Raw genomic sequence first — 14,814 nt, 5'->3', positions numbered from 1 at the left:
GCTCTCGCTCCGCTGTGTTGTACTCATTCCAGCCCAAAATACGTCTTTCAAGAATGCCGGTACCTAATGTTGACGCTCGGCATATAAACTTTGCAGTCAGGCATTCTCATGCAAGTTGTATGTGGTGATTAGCTGAACCCAACTTTATTCAAACTCTTCAACACTTTGGGTGTCATACACAGATTTTATCAATGCAGTTTTCATCCCATTTTTGTACGAAGCATGTGAGCTAAGCTTTTCAGGGACTTTCTTCAGTATATGCCACAAACAAAATCGATGTTGACTTTCTGGAAATACAATGGCAATCACATTCTTCATCGCTCTGTCATGATCTATGATAATAGCTCTCGAAGCTATACCATCCATACACTTCAACCAGGTCCGGAATAACCAGACAAACGTCTCTGTATCCTCACTGGATATCAATCCTGCACCCAACAGAATTGACTGGCCGTGGTGGTTTACACCAACAAATGGTGCAAAGGGCATATCATATCTATTCGTCAGATATCTGGTGTCAAATGTGACCACATCACAGAAATACTGATATGCTGCCCTACTACGGGGGTCTGCCCAAAAGACATTTTTTAACCTCCTCTCATCATCTAAATCCATCAATGTAAAGAACCCCGAATTTTTGTACTGCATCCTTAAAAAATATTCTTGAAGCGCTGAAGCGCCACTTTTTCCAAGTCGCAGATGTTTTGCCTTGTCGATGTAATTTCGACAATCTTTTTTAAAAAACGGGAGGTTCTCAAATCCACATGCCCTAATGACAAGAGATCTGAAGCTCTTATTCATCAGGATGCCAGCCAAATCGTTTGTATCTAGACTCCTTTTACGGAGTCACTCACTTCTCTATTACATCGGAAGAAGCACGATTTAGTTGGACTGAGGTCGTGGTTATGAATATTATGAACTGTTGTCAACCTAAACTTTCCGTCAACTTTTAAGGCATTAATCTTTGCCTTACATTTTGTCTTTACTGTCGGTCGTGGTCTAGAGACATTCAACGTCTTATTATGGGCCTTCCCACCACGGGCACAACCAAGGGTGGCATATCTAACATTGCCATCCTCTCCCTTCTCAGTCCTTCTTGTCATCACTCCGAACCCACATTTCTTTGCATACTGCTTATAATAACTCATTACTTCTTCAAAAGAATTAAACTTCATCCCCGACTTTGGCTCCTCAATCGTATCAACACCAACTTCATCCTCTAACTGAGATGTCCCGATAGTGCCATCTTCTGTATCTCGTGAATATGGTTTATCTTCGTCTCCATCTTCAACTCTAGAGGAGGTACATGGAATATCAGTTTCCCTACACTCGGGTGTTTCCTCTACACCAACTCTTCGGCTCGTATTGGAGCTTGTAGTAATGAGAGGAGACGGGTAACCAATATTCTACAAAAAGAACAAAACATTACACTTTAACAAAAGGAGAAAAAAAACAACTTTAAAAAAAGAAATACATGAATACAGTTGCATCACCATTTGAATATTGCTTGGATATTAGAAGCCATATGGATATGGCAAAAAAGCAGGTGACCCCGCAAGAATTGGTCCATAGTAACCATGCATGTAATTTGTGAAGTTTGGACAAGTTGATGGTATGTCCTTATCACTTCTTCTCATTTTTCAATAAAGAAAAGATAACTTTCCAGAACCTAAAACAAATAGTCACTCTTAAATAAATAATTCATCATCACTGTCCATGAGTAAAATAGTCACAAATAGTGACACTAAATAGCTACTACTCCAGGGTTTTGGGATATCATGTCAAATTGAGTCATTAAAGCCGCACCAAGCATTCAACAGGTTATGCGTATTAAGTATACAAGTTTAGTTTATCAATGTTACAACATCACTGCATTCATCTAGCATGCATTCATCTCATGCAACATCACTACATCTGGCATCAAATGAAATCACTTTCACAGATTCGAATTCCAAAGCAAACAGAAAAAGAGAAACAACCAATCGACCAAAAATGAAAACATTATCTGCCCAGGACTAAATACGACCAAATGCAAAACATAATGAACATAATGAACGAAAAAAATTACATATCCGGTTGTGTATTACATACTAACATAAATGAAAATTAAAAATATGGAGCCTTTGAATGATGATGGAAGTACTCCATTTGAGTACTCCATTCGAGTACATAAATTACATCAAACTAAATACATTTTTCATTCATATGAAGATCAATTCTGGTTAGGCGTAGATGCTTAAAATAGAGAAATAATAAACTCATTCAAGCTCAAGCACATACAATGGAGCCTCAGGAAACCGATATTCAACGATGCCAACGACAGCCACCCTGGTAGGAACCCATGTCTTGTGGCCCATGGTTAAGCCACTAGCCAAGTCAAGACAATGTTGGACAGCCCCAAAACAGGCCCACGAGCATGCCATGGGGTCTGCCTTGACATGCCCAGGATGCCCAAGGAGGTTGGTGACCAAACTAGTCCATTCAGCATGGCCAGCGCGCCCAGCACGCATGCCTCGCGCGAGCTCAGCGCTCGCACGCCTCAGGGCCTCGCGTGCGCACGTCTCGCCCACGCCCAACGCGCCCGCCCAACGCACGCGCGCCCCAGCACCCAGCGCCCCAACGCCCAGACACCTGCCTGGGCCATGCCAGCCATGCCAGCGCCCAGACTAGCCCAGGGCCCTGTCAGCCAGCCTAGCCCACCCATAGGCTCATGCATGCCATGGGTCAACTTGGCCCATGCCAACTATGTTATTTTTTATTATTAATTTTTATTTAATTATTTATTTTTCAAGGGACTATTGGGGGTTTCCAACTTGTAATCCTTATAAATAGGCCCTTAGTCTTTGTATTCACATCTTTTGGCAAATTCCCTAGTGGATAGACTATTTTGTTCTTGAGATCATCTTTCGGTGCTAGAGCACTTGGACTTTTTGGGTGCAATTCGTGAATCCCAAAGAGAGGATCACACCTTGCAATTCGTGAATAGGTGTGGTTCAATCCATCTATCTTGTTCTTGCAAGTTGGTGCAATTCGTGAATCCAAGTTGTGTTTATCAATATATGAGGTTTATTCAATTCTTGTGCAATTCGTGAATCAAGTATTGAATTATCTTGTTTGTTATTTGATTCATTCAAGTAGTTAAGTATTATTACTTTTGCTCTTGAGTGTTCTTCATTTGTTCTTTGTGTTCTTCATAATTTTTGCTCTTCCAATCCATCCAAGCCACCAAAGTCGACCAACACATTGTTTGTCACTTACCATATTTGAATTGCCTCTTCAAACCCTAACCTAGCCGAAACACACTTCCCCCTTGGTGCAAAGTCCAATTCGGCTACTACTTGCCTTATTTGGACTTGACCTAACCGCCCACTCCACTTGCCAAACTAGTGTTCCTATAATTTAGGAACCCTAGTTGACCCAAACACTTCACCATTCTCGGCCAAATCCTTTCCAAATTGAGTTCCTAGATTTTAGGAACAACTTCCTAGAATCACTCTCTCACCTTATTCGACCAACCCTAGCCGACCACATCCTTACCCCAACTCCAAAGCCCTAAACACAAACCCTAGCCAAGTCCATCATCTAATCCATTGACCTAGCCATCCATCAAAATTCCTCTTTGGCAACTTCCTTAATTCAAGGAAAGTTGATTCAATCCAATCTAATCCCTAATTCTAGGAACTTCTCTAGAATCACTCCATCCCTCCAATCACTCATCCAATTCCTAAAATCTCTCAAGGCTCCATAAGGTGATTCTTTCCTTTTAGGAGTCTTGACTTCCTCCAATTCAAATTCAAATTCAAATTTCCCTCTTCACTCAAAGATTCCTTCCATCTTTCTAACTTATCATATCCATTCCTAAGCCAACCAAACTCTAGCATCATCTTAAGCTCAAACTCTAAGCCATCTCTTGCTAATCTCGAAATCCATCTTAGCCACCTCACAAAACCCTATCTACACTACACCATACTTACCCAAATCACCATTCAAGTGGCCCAAACATCAAGGGTAAACCCTATGCCATTCTCATTGCATCAAACACCCATAATCCCAAGCCAATCTTCCAAGACCACGCCTACCCTACTTCCTCATAGTCCACGGCAACCCTAGTCGCCTCCAACCCGAACCCTAACCTCATCTCATCCATTCCACCCTAGCCTCCATCATCTTGGCACTTCACTCAAGAACAAGTCTAGCCACCCACATTGATTTGTCTTAGCCTAAACACTTAGCCTACCTAAATACATCATCATTCCATCACTCAAACACCATCATTTTGTGGAAGGCCAAGCAAGTTGGCAAAGTCACTCGGTCGTCATCTTCACCAAGGCAAGCTAGTGGACCTTAGTGTTAGGGGTAAGACCGGGGTCCCTAACATACCCCCAACGACAGCCACCCCTAACGACAGCTACCCATAACGACGCCAACACGGGATTCAGCTCAGTGGCTACCCACAAAGACGCCAAGACTCAGTTGAGTCGCTACCCACACCGACACCAATCGCTACCCACAACGACGCCAAGACTCAATTGAGTCGCTACCCACACCAACGCCAACACGGGATTTGGTTTAGTGCCTACCCACAACGATGCTAAGACGCAGTCGCTACCCACAACGACGCCAAGACGCAGTGGCCACCGACAACGATGCCTACAGGGGATTCGCCAACGACGCCTACACGGGATTCGCCAACGACGCCAAAGACCGACGAGATTTTACTGGAATCGGTGGCTTTCGGTTCTCAAGAGATTTCATTCCGTTCTGGGTTAGCATGGTTTCTCTTCTATTGCCGATTTTGATTTCTGAAGGAGAAAAGGGATTCCAGCATTTTGTGTTTTTCATTTTTTTTAATAAGAAATTGGCTGACGTGGCGTAATACCACGTCAGCTGATTCCCCTGCGTGTACCCGTCCCGTGTACCTGTAGAAGAACTATTTAAAAATGAGAAATGATATTTGCAATCGTGAAATATGCAAGTACTACATAATCTCTTTAAAAAAAAGTGAATAAATATGAGACTCATATGAAAAAAATTAATTTTTTTAAAAATGGATCTTACTTTTTTTCAAAACAATTGCGCGGCGTTTGCACACTTCATGACTGTACGTAACATTACTCTTTAAAAATGACCACTTTTTATATTTTATTATTATTGTTCAATACATTATATTTAAACTAAATTAATGAGTAAATTAATTTAAAAGTAATTATTTTAAATCAATGAGTAAATTAATGAATAGAAACTAAATCTGAATTTCCCGAAAAAAACATTTTTTTATAAGCCGTAGAACACACGTACATATTATTTTGATAATATTAGATTTATAAAAGTATTTTAATATAAATTATGTACATTAATTTTTAAATATAATCTTCCTTTTACAAAGGATAGAAAGGGATTATTATTTCTGTGAAATTGTTTTGTTTTTGTTTTTTCATTTTTGGGGCCATCTGTGCTTTTGGTAATGAATGAAATTAAGAAGCAGTACAGGCTGTACAGCGCCGTATAATTCCAGTTTTTCGTCGGAAACTGTATTGGAGCATCTGACAGTGGGATCGACGGGACATCCTCCCAAAGCTTTGTGGGCCTCTCCTCAGCTGGCCCGACCTTTATTCCTTCGAAGCGCTGCTTCACGAATCACGGGTCAAAAGTTCGCTGTGCAGAAGACGCAGATAGGATAGTGAACTATTTTATAATTTTTATTGAAAATTACTTTCTATACTGTAATGGTAGAAGAAATTTCGACACAGATAAACTGTTTTCCATCCTCGGGCATCTTTGGATATGGCAATTCTCAAAATTTGTCATTATTTCATTCTTAAACCATCATTAAATATAAAATATTTTAAATTTTAAATTTTTAACTTTTTCATCTATCATTATATAATTATAATATAAATATAAAAATTAATATAACTTTTACAAATTTTAAAATAAAATATAAAAATCAATATAACTTTTACAAACTTAAAAAAAAATAGTATTAAAAAATAATATTTAAACAATTTTATAATATTTTTATTCAACTTTTATTATTTCATTTCTCAAAATCTAATAAATATATTCACTCAAAAAATTTTACTGCTATTTACAAAATTCCGAAATATTCAAATCTCCAAACATGTCTTTAATATAAACATAGAGTCTATAATATTAAATATTATTCATAAGAATATGAATCCGAACGTATCGTTCTCTCGTAATTGTGCAATTGTAGGAAAATGCGTCTAATAATGATTTATTGCTGATTGAATTGTCCAGAAATAAAGAAATTACTGTGCCTTTGTACATAATGGGTATACAAAATCGAAACTTGTACAGGTATACTCCACACATTTCAAACTCTCGAGGCTTGTTCAACATAAAGCCAGACAACATAGAAAACAATCTACAGAGAAATTGAGACAACCAGCGAATAAGCTCGTGTGCATTTTCTTCTTCGAAGTTCTAACCCAAGCCAGTTCCTTCAAAACCATAACTGACGTGGAGGTCAATTGGGAGAATTTAGCTAGAGCTACCGAATACATATGTCCCGAGAGGCGCCTTTTCATAAACCATATTGCTGCTATTGCATGCTACTGTTCAACAGCTATGCCGGCATCCTCCGCGCGAGGGGGCCTCCACTTCCGATGAAAGATACCCTTTTCCACTCCTTGTTCGGCCTTCATCTTCTCATCCTGGATCCTTAGCTTCTCATCGATAAGTTCCAGTAACTCTTGCAAGCCAACTCCAGTGATTGCAGATGTTCTGATATGCGCACCAGGCAGACCTTGAGAACTCAAGTCCTTATCCATTATGCAATCCTTAGAGGGCTCATTTGTTTTTACATCCCCAGCCCTTCCAGAAAGAATTTCTTTGCCTGTGGTCTCTTCATGAAGCCAGCCATCTGAGTGATCACTTGGTTCATCATCCAAGGTGTCTGCAAGATTCTCAGGTGACTGTTCGGACATGTTATCATCATCATAATCAACAATTTGTTCTGCCATTGATAGATCAGATGCCACATCATCTTCATCTCCTGAGATACTGCTGCTGTCACCATCTTCACCATCATCCACGCCCTCTTCTTGATAATCAATCTGACCAATTCTCAAAATTCAGAAGCAACATGATTTGATAATCAATTTTTTCCTCAGAAAATTACACTTCACTCCCTCAACTACTACTGTTTTTGCAATATGACCACTAAACTATTAAGTTGTCACTTTGTCCCTCAATTTGAAGCTTAAGCTCGTTAAGATAATGCCCAACCAACTGAGGAACAAAGTGAGAATTTTGATAGTTTGGTAGTCAAATTGCGAATAGTAATACCTTATTCCAAACTTCAATCATATTCTGAAGCTTCTCCTCTGATACCCCTAACTGCTGCAGAACTTGCAACACTGTTGACCGGTGCTCATCAAGATTAGGGGCAGTGCAATCCAATACATGCTGCAAGGACAAGATCTTCTATCAGACGAGTCATCATATAGAATATCCTTGAATGATTTGTTCCAAGTTAACCATGAAAAATCGGGAAACAAATTTGGTTTGGTTATTGACTCTGACTTTTGCAGGACTAAGAAAAAAGGAGTGAAAGAAATATAACTTATTAAGGGATGCAAGCAGAACTCAAGACTTGTTCTTTCGTAAAAAATATCAAAGTTACATTCATTCCAGAGTAAACCATACCCTCACATGACAGCATGTATCTACAAAATCATCAGGATTCCCGTTCTTTCTTTAAGTGAACATTTATATGTACTATGCTCTTATCGCTTGGACAACCTATACGAGGGATTACTGGTTAATTGACTCGTACAAGGAGAATAACATATAGTTATAATTCTATAGGAATTATCCGATAAGGACAATGTATTGTATCATCATAAAATCTATAAAGAAAATTGACTATACATATAAATGTTTCGGCACTTCTTTTCCCATCTCGTCAACCTTAATTTTAGCAAAGCAAGGAGAGCTATGGACTAAAAATCAGAAAGGTTAAATTCCAATCTCCAGCAATTAAACCGTACCACAAGCAGGTCAGCTTCCACCACTTCTTCTAAAGTTGCATGAAATGCATCCACTAACTACAAAAATAGATTGAATTAGTGACAGAAAGTAGCAATAATCAAAAGCAGTTGAACAAGTTTTTCAATTACCTGAACAGGCAAATCTGATATAAATCCAACCGTGTCACTAAAAAGCACCTTCCTCCTGAAAAAACACTTGATCAAATCAGTGGAATAATAACTCTAACAACGTGAATAATAAAACTTATTCTCAAAATTCAATGCACTACAGAGAGCGGAACATATAACTTGCTACAGAACGTATTACCCTGAAGGAAGAATAACACTTCTTAACCTAGGATCAACTGTTGCAAACAAGCTGCCAAAACACAAAGTTCTCATCACCAGTCAGAAAAAGGGGAAGAAGTAGACATAAAAAATCAACAGCGTAAACACAACACGGAACATAAATTTCAATAAGATATTTCACACAACGGTTAAAATACCGAGCATCACTATAAAGATCACTGTCTGAGAGTGCACCAACCAATGTGGATTTTCCCTGTTATAAAAAATAATGCAAAAACATGTTAAATAAAAAAGAAGCATAAAAGTAAAATGTTTAGATTACATGCATAACAGCTATGAGGAGAAATGTAACTAAATTAAGACCACCTACAGCATTTGTGTACCCAATAACAGCAACAGTCTCTAACCCTTGGCCGCCCCCATGCCTCTTGCGAGCAGCACGTTGCAGAGCTCGTGTACGACGAACCTCTTCAATTTGTGCTAATAGACTATTTCTCCGTTCAAGAATTCTGGAATCATAGTTTCATTCAGTAAACATACCATAAATGCATGTCAATATAAACAGTAAACCACAGATCGAGACTCACTGACACAATTTGAAATGTTGTGTCAGGATAAAATTTAATTTTGAAGGGAAGGTCTACCTAGTCAAGTTCCTACAAATACGTGACGACATGCCCAAGGAAGATATCACTGGCATAGAACTTCCACATAGTAGAATGTTGAAACAAATTAAACGGTACACTTTTGAGGTCTTTTCCTTAGACAAGCCTATGTCCCCGCATGAGGATACATGCACAGATGTTTTGACCACACTAAATTGAATTTTTCAGTTTCAAGCTGAAACCTTCACAGCTCCCAATAATGTCCATATTTATCATTACATCAACTTTCATCAGGCACAAAGATGAAGCCAATGCTCACGTGGGAAAAAAAAGGCACAATCTACAGCATGTAGGAAGCAGTATATAGTTGAGGCATAGTATCATGGAGCGAACCTTCGTCTTTGAAGCTGAAGTTCTGTTTCTCCTGCACCACTAATAAAGCCACGCCCCCCACTTCCTCTCCTGCAATGTTACCCCCCCATCAGCAAAAAAGTGGTTCTTGCGATTCAAAGATAAACTTATACAAACACAGAAATGTGTGTACACAGAACATGGGCATCTACAAGAAGGAGGTTCGGGTATGGTTACCTATATTCTTTTGAGAAGTCAGATAATTTAGATTAATGATCAGAACGATAGAAATAAAGGCATTAAATCAAGGAACCCGTGTAGCACTTTGAAATTCAAAAGGATAAAATTAGCAGGAAGCAAAAGAAAGAGGTTCTTGAACACCCCTCCATAATGTCACCAAAATTTACTCCAATTATAAATACCCATCACTATTCTGCTAAAAAAAAATTGGCAATGTGCTAACCCGCGGGCACTGACAACTTCAGCTTCTCCAGTTGCTCCAAAAGTAAAGCGTCCATCTAGGCCACGTATGCGAACAAGTCTTGTTTTCTTGTATGTTAGAGCTGCTAATTCAGCCTATAAAGAACAAAATAACCAAAACAAGGTTCACTGAAGCAGTTCTTCTCACTCAGTGACTTGAAGCATAAGAAAAATATTAAAATTTCCCAAGTAAAAAGCTAACAATTATACCTGTAACTTTGCCTCCTTTGTAAAAGCATGAGCATTAAATATCTCTATTATAAGACCCACACGATCCAGTACAGGTTTGTCCCATGCTCGCTGCGTTCATAATGGTAACATGAAAGAAAAGAAGCAACGAGAGACCTTCTTTATAGAATATAAGCATGGGATTAAAGCTCTACTTTATTTTCACTTATAGAGGAAAAACTGAAGAGAAACTGAATAGGCAGAACTTGCCTCCAAATTCCGTTGCTGAACCCCAGAGAGTATCGTATTTACAAAAACAGCATCCACTTTACCCTGTTACACATTTAAGGTTATGGGCTAGTTAGGGTAGTGGGGTATTCTCAGAATACTCTACTACTATTCATTATTGTATTTTTATTTTTCACCTATTTTTCACTACTATTCAATATTCTATCATTACTTTTTTATTACTATTTACAGAATATCTGAGATCACCTAACTATCTAAACGCAACCTAAATCTCTGCAGTTGTATGCTGAGAATTCCATGAATAAAAACAGAAAATCAAACAATGAAGGGAAAATTGAAAAGAGTCTCTTGCCTTTGATTCAGCACCATATAGAGTGCATTTGATAGTCTCAACTGTCCCTGGCCCAAAATATGTGTCTGAACCAAAAAAGAAACGATGATTAAAAGATTCGTGTTAAGTGAAGTACAAATTATTGACCCAGCAACGGTATGATTAGTATCTTTTTCACGCAAAGTTGTAGAAAATCCAACAAAGATAAACATCCACCTCACGCTAGTTCTGACATAAATCCATTTAAATCCAAAACAAAATCTCCAAAGAAAAAAATAATAATGTGAACAGTTGCCGTACTTTCGAGCTCAGCGAGAATTTTCTACCGAATAAAGAAAATGATAATAATCACTTGTTAAATCCATAAGGTCAATGTTTCTCGACCAGTACGATATCAAAATGTAATTCAGTGGCAGTATGTTACACACTCCCATCCTAATAATTAATTAAAAGCTCTTCCTAGAATTTGAAGAGAAAAACCCGTTTGAGATGAAGGTTAAATCGAGACCTGCGCGAGCCATATGAGCTTTGGCAGCTGGGTTTTGAACAACAACATGTGGGGGCAAGGCCTTTTCGAAGAAATCGGTGTCGAAGTATCCATCTCGCTGTTCTTCGAGAGAGTTGGCGAGGCAGAGAGCTTCGTTGAGCTTAGCCTGCAAGAAGGTATCAGGGCGAAGGCGGGGCTGGACAACGAAGAGCTTGGGAGGGGTTATGGTATCCCTGTTGAAGAGTGAGACGAGATCGTTTGCTTCATCCTTGTTCTGCTTCGAGGAGTACGAGTAACGCGAGGTGAGAATGCGGAATGAAGGGGAAGAGAGAGCTTGAGGAGTAGAAGGAAATGGTGGATGTGGTGGGTTTGAACAGAGTGAAGAAGTTAGGGTTTGCGTGAGAGACCTGAGGAGGATTCGTCCGAGAGAAATGGGTCTGATCATCTCAGAATTTGAGAGTCAGATTCACAACTGCGACTGTGACTCTGTCCGTCTACAGAAGTGTGGAAATTACTCTGATAAATTAACTTCTCCTTTTTTTTTTTTTTTTAAGAGAAAATTATAGAAAAAAAAAAAAAAAAAAAAAAAAGAGAAAACTATAGAAGAAATAATCGAATCTTAATATTTATTGATTCGATTTTCAAATTATTTTAAATTTGTATAAGAAATTTATTTTAAATTATTGGTTATTATTTTTAGATAGTAATGTATTTTCAGGCATCGTGAGAGACGTTCGTGGATTTAATTAATGTCGTAATTCATAATCTCATACTGTTGTTTGTTGTTCAATTTTGCTGCGGAAGAGATCGATATTTGCACTATTAGGGTAGCTAGGTAAGCTCCGAGTATTTCTTTTAAAACAATAGGTAAATCTGATAACACATAAAAAAAAATTAATTTTTTAATAATAAATTTTACTTTTTTTAAAAAAATTACGTGAAAGTTACACAACTCCATTAAAAACATGTGCCATCAGTTCTGTCCATGTCCAACTATTGATGTGGAAAACTTTTGGGTATTCTAATTTGCAAAACCATATCCAACTGAAATTTATTTGTTTTTATTTTATGGGTCCTCCATTGGGACTCTACATAAATCCATTTCTTTCCACCCATTTGACGCCTATACTTCTAAGATGCTAATTTAATTCTCTGCTACTTACTCTTTTTGGTTAATGGAAGTTTTACTTGTTTGTTCTCTATGTAATAGTAAATGAAAAAGTCTTGACCCACTTATGAAGTTTTGATGCTTTTGGAGATTAGTAATACTACTCATCATCTATTTTCTCTTCATATTCTCATCCTCTCATGATATGACATTAGATAATTAGAGACTATTTATTATGTTTTACGTGTGAACCTATCATTTAATACCCTATATCCACACATATCATTGGTTCTTATCGAGGTGTTTTACTTGATTCTAGGCAATAAAATTAAATATACTGTCATATAACGGTTGATGTGGCCGGGTCTGGAATACATGATGGATAGAAGAGAATTATAGATATATAATATCAGGAAACCTCTTCAAGGCAGGGTCCTTCGGACCCACTCTTATAAAGTAAACTTCGATTCCATGCACCGCACTCTCGAAAGTTTTCCTACACAAAACAGGTTAAATCGCTGACTTTTCATCAAGGGGCGTGGCCCCAAATGATTGTTTGCACCCATGCAGTGTTGAACTTTGAACCTTGAAGAGAGTGATACTTCAAGACCAAATCATTCACCACTTAAGACAACCCCTTGACGATATATATATATATATATATATATATATATACACACACACTAGTAGTGGGGTAATGTGCGAAGCACGTTTGCCCTGTATTATTATTGTTGATGCGGTAAAAATCACTCAACAAGCTAAAGAGGGAGCAAGAGTTATCCCTGACCCATTGGGGCGACTTGGGCCTCGATCGACATTATATAAAGCCCCTGTGTGTGAACTTGTTTCCCGAACTTAATAAATTCTTGGTAGAGGAGTCCCGAGGAGATCATGAGATACCGAACGGGTAACTTTAGAGCAGGTGAGATGCTGTCTCGAGCAAAGTTTTGAATACCATACTGGACGACGTACCAGTCAAGGCACTGAACAAAATATTTCAGTACCGGTACCGTTTCGTGTACTTTTGGGATAGTCGATATAAGAATAAATTAGATATATAAATATATATAAATTATATTCCAAAATAATAGTCTATATATAAATAAATTATATATAAATACATATATATAAATTATAAATAACTTAATCTGAATTGGGGTTAAAAAATAAGTTTGTAGTTTGAAAAAATTAAAAAAAATTAAATTAAATTAAAGGCCGAAATATTTGCTAGTACAGGCCAAAATATAGGCCAGTATTTGGGCCAGTACGAAATATATATAACACTGGTACCAAACCAGTGGTCAGTACAGCATATACCGACTGTATCGGCCAGTACAGTACGGTATTTAAAATAGTGGTCTCGAGCTGGTGGGGTGCTGAGTAGGGCATCTCCTGAGCAAGTGGAGTTGGAGGTTCCTAAGCAGAGGTGTAGAGCAGAGGAGGGATCTCGAGCTGAACTTCATTTGTTTCCCGAGTTGAACTTCCATGCGTGAACTTGTTTTCCTAGCTTAACAAATCTTGGGCAGAGGAGTCCCGAGGAGATCATGAGGTGCCGAGCGGGTAACTTGTCTCGAGCTAGTGGGGTGCTGAGCAGGTCATCTTTGAGCGGGTGTCGCCCGAGTAGGTGACATCTGAGCAGGTGACTCCCGCCCAGACGGCTCCTGATCAGGTGGTTCCTGAGTGGATGGCTCCCGAGCTGAGGGAGGCTGCAATGGAGACTGTGAGCAACGTGAGGATTGGTCCCGAGTGAATTGGCTACCAACTCTAATTAATTAAATGGTTTTATTCTCTTAAAAATGTTTAACAAAACTTTATCATTTATTTAATGATGAAAGATTAGTATTTTATAAAAAGTTGATTTTAAGTGTATGATATGGTATTTATATTTTAATTATCTATTTTAAGTTAGTTTAAATCAATGATTAAACCTCCACTGTTGGATCAAATCTAGGGATTTAAGATGAAGGGTTGGGATTTAAAACCCCAAACCTAATCATTTCCCCTCACTTTCCCTTTCTCCCTCTCTCATTCCCCTTCAATAGTCGCACGTCTTCCCTCTCTCTCACTCGATCTCCTCCCTCAAGCAGCTCAGCGCCGCCATGCGCCGCACTGCGGCATCACTGACCGCCTCACTGGCTTCCCCTCATGTCGGCCATTGTTGAAACCCCTTGGCAGCTCCTCCCTCAATAGCACATGAGCAATCCAAAATGAGTCTTGACGCACGAGTTCTCCACCCTTGCACCACTGTAGCTCAACTCCAGCTCCACCAAGCACTACCATCCAGTTCCCCTCACGCCGTGGGCCACTTCCATGGAACTCACCACCTGTAGCTCCTCCCTAACCCCACGCACGCAGCCCCTCTACACGCACAAATTTATCCCTGTAGTGCCGCCGTTAGCCACCCTCACACCCCTACACCAACGCACCACCACCAACAACATTCTCTCCTTCACCGACGACCCCTCCCCTCTCTCCTGTGAAATCCCCGGCTCCTTTCATGCCCTCCTTCTTCACGAGATCCCATATTCACCGCCGTATGCCGCCTCTAGCAGCTATGACGCAGCTTCCTTGCTCTGTTGTGTGGTGATTTTGTGACAATTTATGGTGATTTTGTGAGGAAGATAATTGTTGTGATGTACAAAGGGACAAAAATAGAAGAAGAAAGTGTCAAACAAAATGACCGTTCATAACAAGATAGGCTCTTTTAAGAATAACGATATATATATATATTT

General features: G+C 38.9%; 1 protein-coding gene across 1 annotated transcript; it reads right to left on the bottom strand.

Annotated features, from left to right (window-relative positions):
* Positions 1–6,264: 6,264 nt before the first annotated feature.
* Positions 6,265–11,482, bottom strand: LOC121259483 (GTP-binding protein At3g49725, chloroplastic). Its single transcript, XM_041161090.1, has 13 exons — positions 10,996–11,482; positions 10,509–10,573; positions 10,178–10,240; positions 9,950–10,039; positions 9,723–9,835; positions 9,302–9,370; positions 8,674–8,812; positions 8,501–8,556; positions 8,323–8,373; positions 8,145–8,199; positions 8,016–8,072; positions 7,312–7,431; positions 6,265–7,079 (listed from the first exon to the last, which is right to left on the bottom strand). The coding sequence occupies exons 1-13, from the start codon at positions 11,417–11,419 to the stop codon at positions 6,576–6,578; spliced, it is 1,806 nt and encodes a 601-aa protein (XP_041017024.1). The 5' UTR covers positions 11,420–11,482; the 3' UTR covers positions 6,265–6,575.
* Positions 11,483–14,814: the final 3,332 nt, after the last annotated feature.

This window comes from Juglans microcarpa x Juglans regia, chromosome 4D (assembly GCF_004785595.1).
Source record: "Juglans microcarpa x Juglans regia isolate MS1-56 chromosome 4D, Jm3101_v1.0, whole genome shotgun sequence".
NCBI classification, from domain to species: domain Eukaryota; kingdom Viridiplantae; phylum Streptophyta; class Magnoliopsida; order Fagales; family Juglandaceae; genus Juglans; species Juglans microcarpa x Juglans regia.
Note: the sequence above shows the minus strand (reverse complement) of the source record. Positions and strands in the feature narration are given on the sequence as shown.

Excerpts from the sequence above, each read along its gene's own strand:
- LOC121259483 (XM_041161090.1), bottom strand. The coding sequence starts at position 11,419 with ATGATCAGACCCATTTCTCTCGGACGAATCCTCCTCAGGTCTCTCACG. Across the intron at positions 8,073-8,144 it reads TATCAGATTTGCCTGTTCAG|TTAGTGGATGCATTTCATGC; the intron begins GTAATTGAAAAA and ends CTATTTTTGTAG. Across the intron at positions 7,432-8,015 it reads TGGAAGCTGACCTGCTTGTG|CATGTATTGGATTGCACTGC; the intron begins GTACGGTTTAAT and ends TTGTCCTTGCAG.